Source organism: Sylvia atricapilla, chromosome 2, assembly GCF_009819655.1.
Source record: "Sylvia atricapilla isolate bSylAtr1 chromosome 2, bSylAtr1.pri, whole genome shotgun sequence".
NCBI classification, from domain to species: Eukaryota; Metazoa; Chordata; class Aves; order Passeriformes; family Sylviidae; genus Sylvia; species Sylvia atricapilla.
This window is the reverse complement of record NC_089141.1, coordinates 27107807-27120496: the sequence shown is the minus strand read 5'-3', so window position 1 is coordinate 27120496 and position 12690 is coordinate 27107807. Positions and strand designations below refer to the sequence as shown.

Sequence of the window (12690 nt, the reverse complement as noted above, 5' to 3'; positions counted from 1 at the left end):
ACTGGTGCTTTACTGTTCTCTCCACTGGTTTTCACTGTTGATTGTTATCTTCACAGCTTTTTTTCCTTAAGTGTTTTTTATATTCCAGATAACCTTATGTTTATTCTGTGTCTTAATTAGAAATACTTCATTTTAATCTTGTGATGGACATGAAAGATAAAAAAGTCCTCTGCAGGTATATCAGCAGCAAAAGGAAAATGTGGACAATAGATTTGTAAACTTATTTTATTTATTATCATGGGCAGAACCCCCAAAGGATTTGCAGAGGTGAGGCACTGCACCTCATCACGTTTTAGAAGTAGGTCAGAGGGTCATCTCTGGTTTTGCCAGTCTGAAAACCGGCAAGGCTGGCACCTTGGTTCTCATGAGGAAGACTCTGAAACACCTTTAAGTGGACATAATCGGCATCAGAAACCTGGACCTAGAAACCAAAAGAGGAGGGAAGTGAGGATCATGGGCTCAAAGCAGGTTCAAACAAAATGCTGTTCTTAACATTCTTTTAAGAACATCTTTGCTCAGGGTCTTCATTTTAGATGTACCTTCATTTTTACTTCAACAGCTTTTATCCAAATCTGGATAGTAACTGGTGGAAGAACCTGTCTACACCTGTAGAAAACTGTATTAAAATCCCTCAGACTCAGGAGAAGGGAAAATGAGCAGAACTTCTTGGGTGTGGAAGCACCAGAAGATGCAACAGGAGAAAGGTTTTGATGGTGTCCTGTTTCAGTCACCAAGATGCCAGCACATTTCCTCACAGCTTCCTAGCACACTTGTAGGAGACAAGAGGCAATGAGGAAACCTCCATTGGGGTTTGGGGGTGGGACACAGTGCAAACACCATGTCAGCTCCCAAAGGGCACAGAAAGATCTAATACAGAAAGACCAGCACATGATCCTGAGAAGCAATGATAGCCTGAAAGCCAGGATCCCTGGTCTGCAGAATTACTCCAAACACATCAGTGCCTGAACAAGGAACCTGACACATCCTGGTGCTTTTGGGAGTGCCTAGAATAAATACTCTTCCAAAGAAATTCACCTTCCCGCCTAGGAAGTTCTCACATAAAGACTTGGTAAGAAGCGGCAAAATTTCATTCTTACAGAGCCAAGCACAACAGGTGCCAAACTCTCCTTCAGTGAGGAACGTGGAAATTTTAATGCCTTAGGCTCCAAGAGGTTTTTACATGCTTTCTGGTGGCTGCAGTGTGGTGCTATGCTTGGTCTGGGTTGCATCTCAGCTGTAAGTCTGCTGGTAAAACATCAGGGAGGTGAAAGATTCAGAAATATAAAAGAATTTATTTTGTGGCAGAGTTTGTTCCAGTTAATGCTAAAATGAGGAACTGTTTTCCATCACTGGTAGAATTGAGAAATGAAACAAATCATTCCTTTCCAGTATTACAAATTGATTTCCTCCAAGTTCAGTAATAATCTTCATTTCTGGGTTAAGAGTTCTTTAAGGAAGCACCTGGGAAAGAAGAAGGTTTGGCAGCATCTGTCCTTCCTGGGATCAGCTAAGTATGAGAAGTGTGGAGCTAATGCTCACAGTGTGTCTCTGCAGAATTACTCTCCCTGAAACATTACAGGCCAATTTCTCTAGTAAGAAAATTCTTCCAGTTCCCTTGTCAATGGAGCACACCCTGCCAGGCACATGTCCACACACACGTGGGGTTTCAGCAGTCACAGGCCATGCCTGCTCTGCTCCAGAAGGCCAGCCTGCTGCTCAGCAGTGCTTGCTGGGGTTCCGATGGAAAATACAACCAGCCATTTCTTCTGTGCTACTTCACAGAAAGCTGCTCAGAGCCATTGGTCAGGGTTTCTAGTAGACGAGGAATGGTGCTATCAGAGGGCTCCAAATAAGCATTACCTACTTTTCCTCTGCAGCAGAGAGGGGGTTTTGAAAATACAGAAAGAACCAGCAGGCAGGCTGTACCTCTGCAGCATTTGACACACAACCAAAACATCAACACACCTGCTTGCATGCAAAACTAGTCAGCAGATGTGTTCACTGCATTACAAAATTGACTCTATCTCTCCATCAGTTCCTCAAGCTGACTTCAATTTCATCCCAACAAACACAGCTGAAGGACTCAAACACTATTTTTCCTTGAAAGGAAACAGAAGACCAGTTATGACTTGTTAAAATAATTTGTGTTGGGAAGGCAATCTACAGTCCTTGAGGGGGATGATCCCAAGAAGCTTACCAGTCACATCTGAATAAGCACAGGACATGGTTTATAATATTTATATTCCTGCTTACAGTAGTGCCAAACAGAGGAATTTTGTAAGCATTTGGAGGTAGTCTCCACTTCTGTTACTCACATCAGATGGTTTCCTATGATGTTTGCTTCTCTTTCTAGCTGTAAGCCACTCTGCAAGTCACCTGTATCATTTGATTCCAAAACACTCTCTCCTACAATATATACAAACCTTAATAAAGTACATTGTCCCAGCAACCACTTGAGTCCTATACTCTATGGCTGTAAAGACACGACAGTTTGTGTTTGCCCGGCTTTCAAACTGTGGCTTCACCTGTAAAAAGAAAGGGAAGAATGATTGGCAGGTTGGTATTTAGGGATTTCTTTCACAAACACCACTCCAATTTTCATCCTTTCAAACATACTCCCTTAATGAAACTCCACAAAGTGACTGAGGGTGCCCTCAAATCCCTCGTCCAAATCATCAATAAAGATATTAAACAGGACTGGCCCCAGCACTGAGCCCTGGGTGCACCACCTCTTCCTGGGCCCAGCCATCCAGCCAGTTCTTTCACCCAGTGAGCAGTGCATCTGTCCAGGCTTCTTCACTAGAAGGCTGCAGGAACTGGTGTCAGAGGCTTTACTAAGGTCCAGGGAGACAACATCCACAGCCTCTCCCTCATCCATTAGGCAGGTCTTGGAAAGAGATCAGGTTGGTCAAGCAGAACCCGCCTTGCATGAACCCATCCTGGCTGAGCTTGAATCCCTGGTTGCCCTGCACATGCTGTGTGATGGCACTGAGGATGAGCTGTTCCATGGCCTTTCCTGGCACTGAGGTCAGCCGGACAGGTCTGTAGCTCCCTGGATCCTCCTTCCTGCCATTCTGGAAGATGTTCTTTTAGAGAACCATCAAATTAGCCAAACTCCAGTTGTGTGAGACCTCCCTGGTTCACCAGGACCACTGGTAAATCACGGACAGTGGCTTGGAGAGCTCTTCCATGAGCTCCCTCAGTCCCCTCACATGGATTCCATCCAGCCCCATAGATTTACATGTTTAAGTGGAGAAGCAAGTCACTGTTTCCTGCTGGATTGTGGGAGCTTCATTGTGTTCTTTGTTTCTGTCTTTCAGCTCAGGGAGCTGGTACCCTTAGGACAACTGGTCTGACTATTAATGATTGAGGTTAAGAAGGCTTTAAGTACCTCAGCCTTTTCTTTATGTTTTTGTGGCAATGGTTTCCCCAAATCCAGGAAGTGATGGAGATTCTCCTTAGCCCTCTTTTGTTGCTGATGTATTCGTAAGAACACTTTTTGTCATTGCTTTTGGCAGTGGCCAGAGTTAAGTTCTAGTAGGGGTTCTGCCTTTCTGACTTTCTGTATAACCTCCCAAAACCTTTGTAATCCTCCTGAGTTGCCTGCCCCATATTCCAAAGCTTATAAACTCTATTTTTTACCCTGGATTCCTGCCAAACCCCTCTGTTCAGCCAGTCCAGTCTTCTTCCCCACCAGCTTGTCTTTTAGCACATGGGGACACGCTGCTCTTGCACCTTCAGTATTTCTTTCTTGAATGAAATTTCCTTCTTGAAAAGAAATGCCCAGCCTTTCTGAATTTCTTTGCCCTTCAGGACTGCCTCCCAAGGGACTCTTTCAACCAGTCTGCCAAACAGGCCAAAGTCTTCCCTCCAGAAATCCAAAGCAGTGGTTTTGCTGTTGCCCTTCCTTGTCCAAGAATTAAAAACTCCCTCATTTCATGATCACAGCATGACAATCACACAGAAAGCAGAGACAATCTTTCCTAGGCTGGGTGATGTGGTGGCCCTCTGCACATGACATCCACGCTGATAACCAGATGCATTACTGAGCTTGGGCAGAGGAGCAGTGTCAGTGTCAGCCTGCTCAGGCTGCCCTGGGCAGGGCCAGCAGCACCTCAGCACTTCTCACCACCCACCTGTTTCACAGGTACACACTGAATTAATTTACTTTCCCAGCACAAGCACCTACAGCTGGCTGCCACTCCCATGACATTCCTTCCTAGCAGGAAGGCCACAGAAAGCACCCAAGGAATATCCAGATTGTTTCCAGAGAGCCAGAAATTACCATCCTATTCAGCTTCGTCATGATCTTTTACTCTGCTCTTCTGCTGAGCAGCTTCCACAGGGTTTCTATCGCCAAGAACTGATAACTATACTTTCAGCTGAGGAGCTGCTAACTCTGGCAAACCAGGGAAATTTTAATTCCCAACACCCTTCCAGCTGACTGGGGCAAGGGCCTCCTAGAATGCTCCTAAGTGGCAACTTTTGGTTCATCATATTCCTCTCTCAGAACAAAACAAAGCCAATTCTCTCCAGTTTTGCTCTCTCTCCTCTGGCCACTGTGTCTCCCATTTGTTATTTACAGACTGAGCTTTCAGTAAAATCAAGCAGGCAAACAGCTTCTTAATCCTCAGGTGAAATATATAACATTCCTAAGCTCTTACCTAACATCATCCTAAACACAAAACATTCCTCAGCTTTGGGCAACAGCTGTAAAACAAGGAGACCAAATAAATAACACTCTTCAACTCACTAATGATGGCCAGAGACAAGGCATAGGTGTAAATAAATAATTATGTAATCCCACGAGCAGACAGACCTTGCACATCCCAAGCTCTGCAGACGCTCTTCACAACTCCATTGAAATCACAGGAATTGCTTCTCTGCTCAGGAGAGCATAAAAGCCCACAGAATTGCTTCATGCAAGGCTGACATGCTGGAAGGATAGCAGGATTTCCCCACCGTAAGGTTTCCATAGGAATATTTTCCTTAGAGAACTATACCAAGGCCTCTGCAAGGGAGGAAAGGACCAGGAAGCATCCTGTCTCTCTCCTGTTCTCAGCACAGGGCACAAATTTCACCTTCATGCAGAAAATAAAGAGCAAAGAACAATCTGTTTTCACTTTCCCAAAGCTACTGAGAACAAAAGAACACTAAAATTAGGATCAGTCCTTTTCTGGAATCACACAGAAACTTCATACTATCCACATTTCAGATTCCATGAGAGCATTAGCACTGCCTGAAACCAGCACTCACATTTTCAAGTGCCTGTTTGCTCACGGACACCCAAGTGCTGTGGTTTCACCTCCAACACACACTGCAGGACTTCTGATGACCCACAAATGACACAGTCCAGCAGTGAAAACAAAACTCAATATCTGGCATGGTGCTTGAGCCATTTCACAGACTCCTTAATTAAATCTCACAGCCTTCGGCTGGCCCCAGCTTACACATGAGGAAACAAGAATGCCAAATACATAAAGGTGCTACAAGTCCCCTTGCTAGAGTCTTCCCTCCAAAGGTAAAAGGGAATTTCTGATCTCTGCAAGTGCTGCTCCTTCAAACATTCCTGCCAGCATAGAAGGAACAGTGATTCTGCTCCCAAGTAATTCAGTTAGTGCCCCCCAAATAACTGTAGATCATCCATTTCTCTTTCTGCTCTGCACTAAATCATCTCTGACTAACCTGTTACCTCTGGTAATCCCAGCAGTGACTGACTAATAAAGCCCTACAATGGAAGAAGGCTCAGAGGAGCTGGGGAGGGTGCCACCCATGAAACTCAGGAATAATGCAGGGTGTGACTGACCACAGCTTTTGCAAATAAACTGAGTTTATCTCAAGAAAAAAGTTGACCTCAAGGTGTTTTTGATAATTAGCTCTATCAGTGGAGGGGATCATGTGGCAGTGTAACTCCCCGAGTTCAATAAAAGAAAGTGAACACCCCTGAGTTAGCCAGACCTGCATGGGGGCAGTGAACACATGGCTCTGACCAATCCTGAGTGTAAAAACTAAACGGTTGGACAAAAGAATTTTGAAGAAAACTGCTGGCTAAAGAGCAAACTTCAACCCACATCCCCCTTCCCAGTCACTGAGGATGCCCAGTGCGGTGACACAGAGCGTGTTGTACAGACCAGGAGTGCAGAACACACTGGTATCCTCAGGGAACTGGGATGGCAGTTGCTACATTTTGCTAAGAGTAACTTAGACCTGTATCAAGTTACAATATATTTGTATCACTCTGATAAATCAGATCCTTGTATAACATTAAGTATCTTCTAATCAGTAAACTGGATGTCAAACATTATCCCCTCTATCTGTGGACTATTGAAAAGAGCCCTGTCACAGTACTGGGCTGCCTGGTCTCAGTTTGCAAGATCACAGAAGATGTGAAAGGATGCTGGTGCAAATTCTGTCCTCGGTGGCACAGCAAAGGAGAGAGCTGGAAGCCCTGTACATCAGGTATAGTGAGTGTGCAGCAGTATTGGCCAATGCATTCAGCCCTGCTACTTCCTATTTTTGTTTACTCAAGGAGTACCTGAGTGTGATTGCCAAAGGGAGAAGAGCTCATCTTTCAGAGCCAGAAGGGTGAAGACAATTGGGTGGGTGGGAACATAAGATAGAAGTTTTCCCGTTGTTCCCCTTTCATTCCTCAGGATGCATTTTACACTTTCTTTAAAAAGAGCTCTTGCACTGCAGGGCATTAGAGGATCTGCAGAGGTGCTGCTCACACAGCTGCTCCAGGACAGGACCACTGCCTGCAACCAACCACTTGGCTGCTAGGCTCACTCATGGGCCTGCCTTGTGCCAAGCTCACCTTGCCTCACCAGCAGCCCCTGTATCACAGCCGTGACTCTACAAAACACTTAATACCAGCAGGGAATACACAATTGAAAAATAGCTTTGTCCTGTATATATAATTATTTACTGCATAGTACCCTGTGGTTTGTCTTATGGAGTCCTTCACTAAGGAATGAACTCTACCAGGTACAACCTTTTCCCTTCCAATATGCCACCTCTCATTTAAACAAGTGACCTCACTGCTGGCATAGCAGAGCTGGGCTTGAAACTTCACATGGACATTAACTGAAGGTAGCCAGTACCACGCCTGGCCATGGACCAAGAGGAAACAAGAGAAGTACTCTTACCAAGGCACTTCCTACATAGAATGCTGAGAAAACACTGCCAGTCAAGGGGATTCCCACTTTCAGCATGAGCTTCTTCGGTTTAAAACCTCGGTCTCCCAGGCTTTACATAAGCTTCAGGAATGGCCTCTTTGCACACAAGTAACTTCATCTAGAGACAGGGTGCAACTCACCTGGTTAACAAGCTGCTGAACTTCTGGAGTAGCTGGCTTGGTGTCAGATAAGCCTCCAGGCATCATGGTGGCAGGTGACTTCTCTGAAATGACGAGTGGCTCTGAAGAGGGAAGTTCAGTGCAGTCTGAGCAGAGTCCCCAGGCATCTCACATATATACACATGTCATGCAATCATGTGACCTGCAACACATGGAGCCTACCATTACTGAACTGGAGAAGGAGACAAATGGGGGAATGTAGGGGGAAAGCAATGTAAAGCACTGGCAATATTACAAATAAATGTAAAAAGCACTTAAAGAAGTGTTTATGGTCTGCACATCAAAAAGAAAAGCAAACAGCCTCCAGTCCCCCACATCTTAAAGAGAGTTGGTTTGGGCTGCAGCTGGAACCTCTTGCCTCTCCACCCATGTGCAGATGACTAGGCTTAGCTCTTGGGAAACAAATCAAGGACACGTGGAGTATTTCCCAACACCTTTCCTGATCAGAGGAAAGGATGCAGCACTTCCCTTAGCATAGGTGCCATTCAACTTGAAATTTTATTCTCTCAATATCCCTCTAAGTGGGGAAATGGGAGCAGATGGCGTCTTACATTCAGTAACTTGACTTTGCTCTGGCTGACCAAAAAGGTGCCAAGGTAAACACCAGCACGAGAAGTAGAAAATAATTCAATCCCAGATTCACGTAAGTGTTGCAAATAGTTCTACTTCTATCCCATAAAACCAAGAGCTGCATTCAGGCAATCACAATAGCAACTGAATGTGCAATAAAATCTAGTAACATCTAAAAATCTAAACATCTAAATCTAGTAAAATCTAGTAATTAACTCTAGTGCCGATTTCCTGGAAGACAAAGTACAATCAAAAAAACACAAATGCTGTCCCAATTTCAATGTACACTACTGAAACACATAACATGAGAACATATAATCAGAAATATTCATTCTGCAGTTACAGTCACATGGCACAGTCACATTGATGATTGCAAACGTACTAAGCTCAAAACCTACTGGGGAAAGGCTAACAACTGCTAGCAGCCCTCCCTGGTAAGGGAGAACTAACATTTCAAGGCCACAGAAAAAATTACACCCCATCAATATTCCTGCCATCCCACTCACCAGCAAATAAGAGGAATGTTGTCCCAGAGAACCAGAGAAGCAGCAACAGGCCAGACACTGTTTAGTCTGTAGGAGCAGCTGAAAAGAGTGTGTGCTGCACACAGGCAATGAGCATTTCTGCTGGGATCAGCATTAGGGAATTTGCTAGGAACATGTGGGTTTATGGCCACAGCAACTACTTTATCTATGTCCTACCCATTCTACTGACCCTCCTCCTTGCAGATAACAAGTGATGTAAAAAAGTACTTCAGATCTGACTTCAAGGCCTGGTTTGGTATAAAGTCCCAGAAGAGGAGAAGATTGAGAAACTGGGGCTGCAGCAGCCCTACACTCAACAGTATTGATGAGTATTACAGCATGTTACTGGAAAAGATATTGCAGAATTTTCCAAACTTGACCAGCAGTGCTATGGAAGTGGACAAAAAGCATTTGAAGAAAATCATTGTCCTGAGATAGCATTTTTCTGAACAGAGAGAAAAATCCTTCCAGTTTTCAAGAATAAAGGGAGTGGCAGCTGTTGAAACTGGAATTATGCTCCTTTCATCAACTCCTTTCCAGATGAGGAATTCCTCAGAGCCCTATTCATGGAGCTGATGACAACTCAAACCTTCTTTTCTGTAAGAAGAACTAAATCTGCAGTAAATCATCTCTGACTAACCTGTTACCTCTGGTAATCCCAGCAGTGACTGACTAATAAAGCCCTACAATGGAAGAAGGCTCAGAGGAGCTGGGGAGGGTGCCACCCATGAAACTCAGGAATAATGCAGGGTGCTGATTCACTCAGATGCTGACCATGTTTCACCACTGGTGCTTTATTCACACAGCAGGACAGATAAGGAACTGGAAGAGCCAGCTCACCTTACTGAGGCAAGAAATCAGAGAATGTGTCCAACAACTGCACAGTACCAGTGCTAGAACAGGACATTTTATAAACCTGTCCACTCACCAAGATACAGATCCTGCTAACTTCCTTGGGAAGGGATGTTAAGATCCCCAGGGCAGCAGTACAGTCCTGAAGAGCTCTTGATTCTGTCTAGCAACAAATACACTGAGCACAAAGTATAGGAGTGTTTGTTTATAATCTTGGAAAGACTCTAAGTGTGAAACTAAAGATATTAATGTTGTGTGCAAGTCATTTACTGGACTCCATACTTCTGGGTTTGCTGGTTTTTGCCTTAAAGCACAACAACTTTTCCCCTGGAATGAGTAGTTGTGCAGAAGGGAAAAAAAATCAAGACTAATTGTCAGCATGTTGATGCTGAAGTTTACAGAGGCTAATCAGACTGTTTCATTTCCACAGCAGTGCTAATGGCTGTCCCAAAATCAGTGATATTTCTAAGACTGGGATGCAGTACTCATTCTGCCCAAGTATTTTATGAAATCACTTAGAAGTGCTGATGTTTCACAGAACTGTGATCAAAAATGATGAGGCAATTGATCAACCTTATGCCGGGCAACCCCCACTTCCACCCACCCCTCTCTACACTAAGTTTTGGATATAATGAACCATGATTCGGAACACTGCCATGAAAAGAACAGCCACTCCCAGGCCATCCCTTGCACAACAAGGTGAGTGTGCCCCTGTAGTGCTTGAGACATGGCTGGTATCACGTACCAGGCCTGCCTGCACTCTCCATCAGCACACCTGGCAGCTTCCCCTCGCATCGCTGTGCTGCAGTTATCTTAGAGAATCTCTGCTGAGACACCACCACTGGCATTCTGTACAGCTTTGAAGCTGAGTAACATCTTGCAGCATGTACTATTCCAACATAAAAGAAACATATCTTTACTGCTTGCAGGCCACTACTCCCTGGCCCTGTTTAAGCAATTTTAAGAGGCACAAGGTATTGTTGATAAAAACACCAGTACAAACCAAAGCAAACAAAATAAAATATAAAAAAACCTCCACCAAAATCCACATCCCAGGGTTATGTATTTACTAGTCATTTTTAAACCAGGAATGAAGTCAGCTCTGTAGACATGACTGTGAAAGCCAAGTCAGTAAGGTCAGTCTTCTGGTTTCACAGTGACAAGACATGTAATTGTGACTGGACATGACGCATGGTCTGAATGTCTTTAAGAGCTTCTAGCGGAAAGCAGCCCTCCATGTACCAGCTGAAGATACGTTTTCATCCTCACAGTAACAACAGCCTCGATTTTCAACATGCTGGTCTGCAAAAAATCTTTCCCCTCCTGCTACCCATCCTGATTTTGAAAGATTTCTGACATAGCACATGAACAAGGATCAACAGAAACCTGACCTTCAGCAGCACAAAGTTTTCATAGCCCAGCCTATGCTGAGCCTCTTCCTCTCAGTCTACTTCAAGGCAACTGAAACCTACCATTAAAAATACTCTATAAAGAAATTATCTGTTTTATCAGTCTTTCATGCCTACAGGCTGCAGAAGACAACAGCACTGAATGGTAGACAAAGAACATCTCTGTTTCACAGAAGGAAAGGTGCACAAGTTTGAGAGGACTTTCAAAGCAAGCAGGATCTGCTCACCTCTATTCACCACTTGCAAGCAATGGGAAAGCCCCAGAGAGGAGGCAAGGCACCCACAGGACTCCAGACACAGCCATCAGCTGTGCTCAAATGTGTTTACTTGCAGAAACAGAAGTCAAAACCAGGGAAAGGATGCAATCCTGCTGTTTGTAGGATCCATTCCTTGACCCCCATATGACAGCAAACAGTCCAGTAATTTTTTAACCACCCCAATGGTAACATTGAAGCAAGGTTCAATCCCTGATTAAAGACAATCCTGGAATCCTCAGGCGTCCCTAGACACAGAATTCACCTGCCTGTACAGGTTCAGTGCGGCACACAGCTCACACTGATGCCATTTGCCCACATGCCAAAACATCCCACTCCAGTGCAGCTCTGAGTTACCCAGGAAACAGCAGAGCCACGCTCTCCTGCCCCGCGCCCAAAGCGTGGCATGCAATTCCATGTACTCACCTTCGTGTCCCATGGAGTTCAACAGCAACATCAAACGGCCTCTGAGCCACCTGATTGCCCGTGGACTACTGTAAGAGACAGCCCTCTGTGCTCAGAGCAAGCTAAATACAGCAATTCAACATCTTAGTGCGACCCTCTATGCAAGCTGCAAACACCCCAAGAAGGGATGTTGGGGATTGAGGAGTCTTCTCATAGTATCAGTTTTTCATACTCAGGTTTGTATAGGACTACTTGCTTGGCCTTATAGCCAAACTAAAAATAACTCTATGTTGGGCTGATTTTGGGGATTGTGGGTTTTGGGGTTTTTTTAACATAGTTTCCTAAAAAAAAAAAAAAAAATCTGTGTTTCACATCCATTTCACAGGTCATTTATCACAGCATCTGCTTAAGTGAAGAAACTTTCCACAACAGCTGAGCAAACATCTGGATGGATAAATGGATAAAGGAAGACAACGATTAATTTTCATTACAGTCTCTAGTTTACAGAAATAAAGAATTATATTTCAAGACTATTGATCCAAGTCTATACATACTCGTAGAAGTTTCTATCATACAACTGGCTTAAAAGGAGAATTTGTCCTTGCAGTTGATCCAAGCCCTGGAGAGAACAAATATTTGAGACACCTATAGTAGAGGCCAATATTAAAGTACCAACTTTGAAATCAAAACTTACTGTACCAACATCTCCTGTTGAAATTTCATTAGTGCCAGTTCAGCCCAGAGTTATGAGCAGTATTTGATTTACACCTTGATGATAAACAATTATAAGAATTTAATAACTGAAGAACAAACACATTTTCTGCTTTCAGAGTTGCAGAAAAACAATGAGAAATTTTCAAGAATGAGTGCTCCAACTCAAAGTTCTGCATAAAGCAGTTGCAGTACCTTGAGGGAAAAAAAAGGGGAAAAAAAAGAAGTCTGAACATTAGGATTTACATCCTTAAAGACTTAAAATATATTTCTACATCATTCTCAAAAAAAGGTGAGATGAAATAACCCTGGTGCCTAAAAGTAAAAGGCTTCCAAGCAGTTCGAGTCTCTACTACACAACCAACTATAAAACAGATGCTGCTGCACAGATCTTTGCCAGCTCTCAGTAACACAGGCACATTTCTTCATTTATTTCCCTCTCCCTACATATGCAAAGCTTTAGGGATGTGAGAGTATATCCAGTAATTTCATTGCTATTGCTGAATTCCAAAGTGTTTGCAAGACAGGGTCTGTGTTTTTAGGGCTCTGTTGAAGTTCAGTGGTTCTTAAGATTGTATCAGCTGGCAACCACACATACCTTGTCACTTGAC

General features: G+C 43.9%; 1 protein-coding gene across 1 annotated transcript; it reads right to left on the bottom strand.

Moving 5' to 3' along the window:
• Positions 1–211: 211 nt before the first annotated feature.
• Positions 212–8467, bottom strand: LOC136375577 (cystatin-A-like). The gene is made up of 3 exons (XM_066341180.1): positions 7316–8467; positions 2424–2525; positions 212–421 (listed from the first exon to the last, which is right to left on the bottom strand). Exons 1-3 carry the CDS (start codon positions 7379–7381, stop codon positions 293–295), a joined length of 297 nt encoding a protein of 98 aa, XP_066197277.1. The 5' UTR covers positions 7382–8467; the 3' UTR covers positions 212–292.
• Between the last annotated feature and the right edge of the window lie 4223 nt (positions 8468–12690).

Bases quoted from the DNA above. Each gene is read 5' to 3' on its own strand.
- LOC136375577 (XM_066341180.1), bottom strand. From the start codon at position 7,381: ATGATGCCTGGAGGCTTATCTGACACCAAGCCAGCTACTCCAGAAGTT. The intron at 2,526-7,315 runs GTGAGTTGCACC...TTCTTTTTACAG, and splicing joins TTCAGCAGCTTGTTAACCAG to GTGAAGCCACAGTTTGAAAG. The intron at 422-2,423 runs GTTTGTATATAT...TTTGGTTTCTAG, and splicing joins GGACAATGTACTTTATTAAG to GTCCAGGTTTCTGATGCCGA.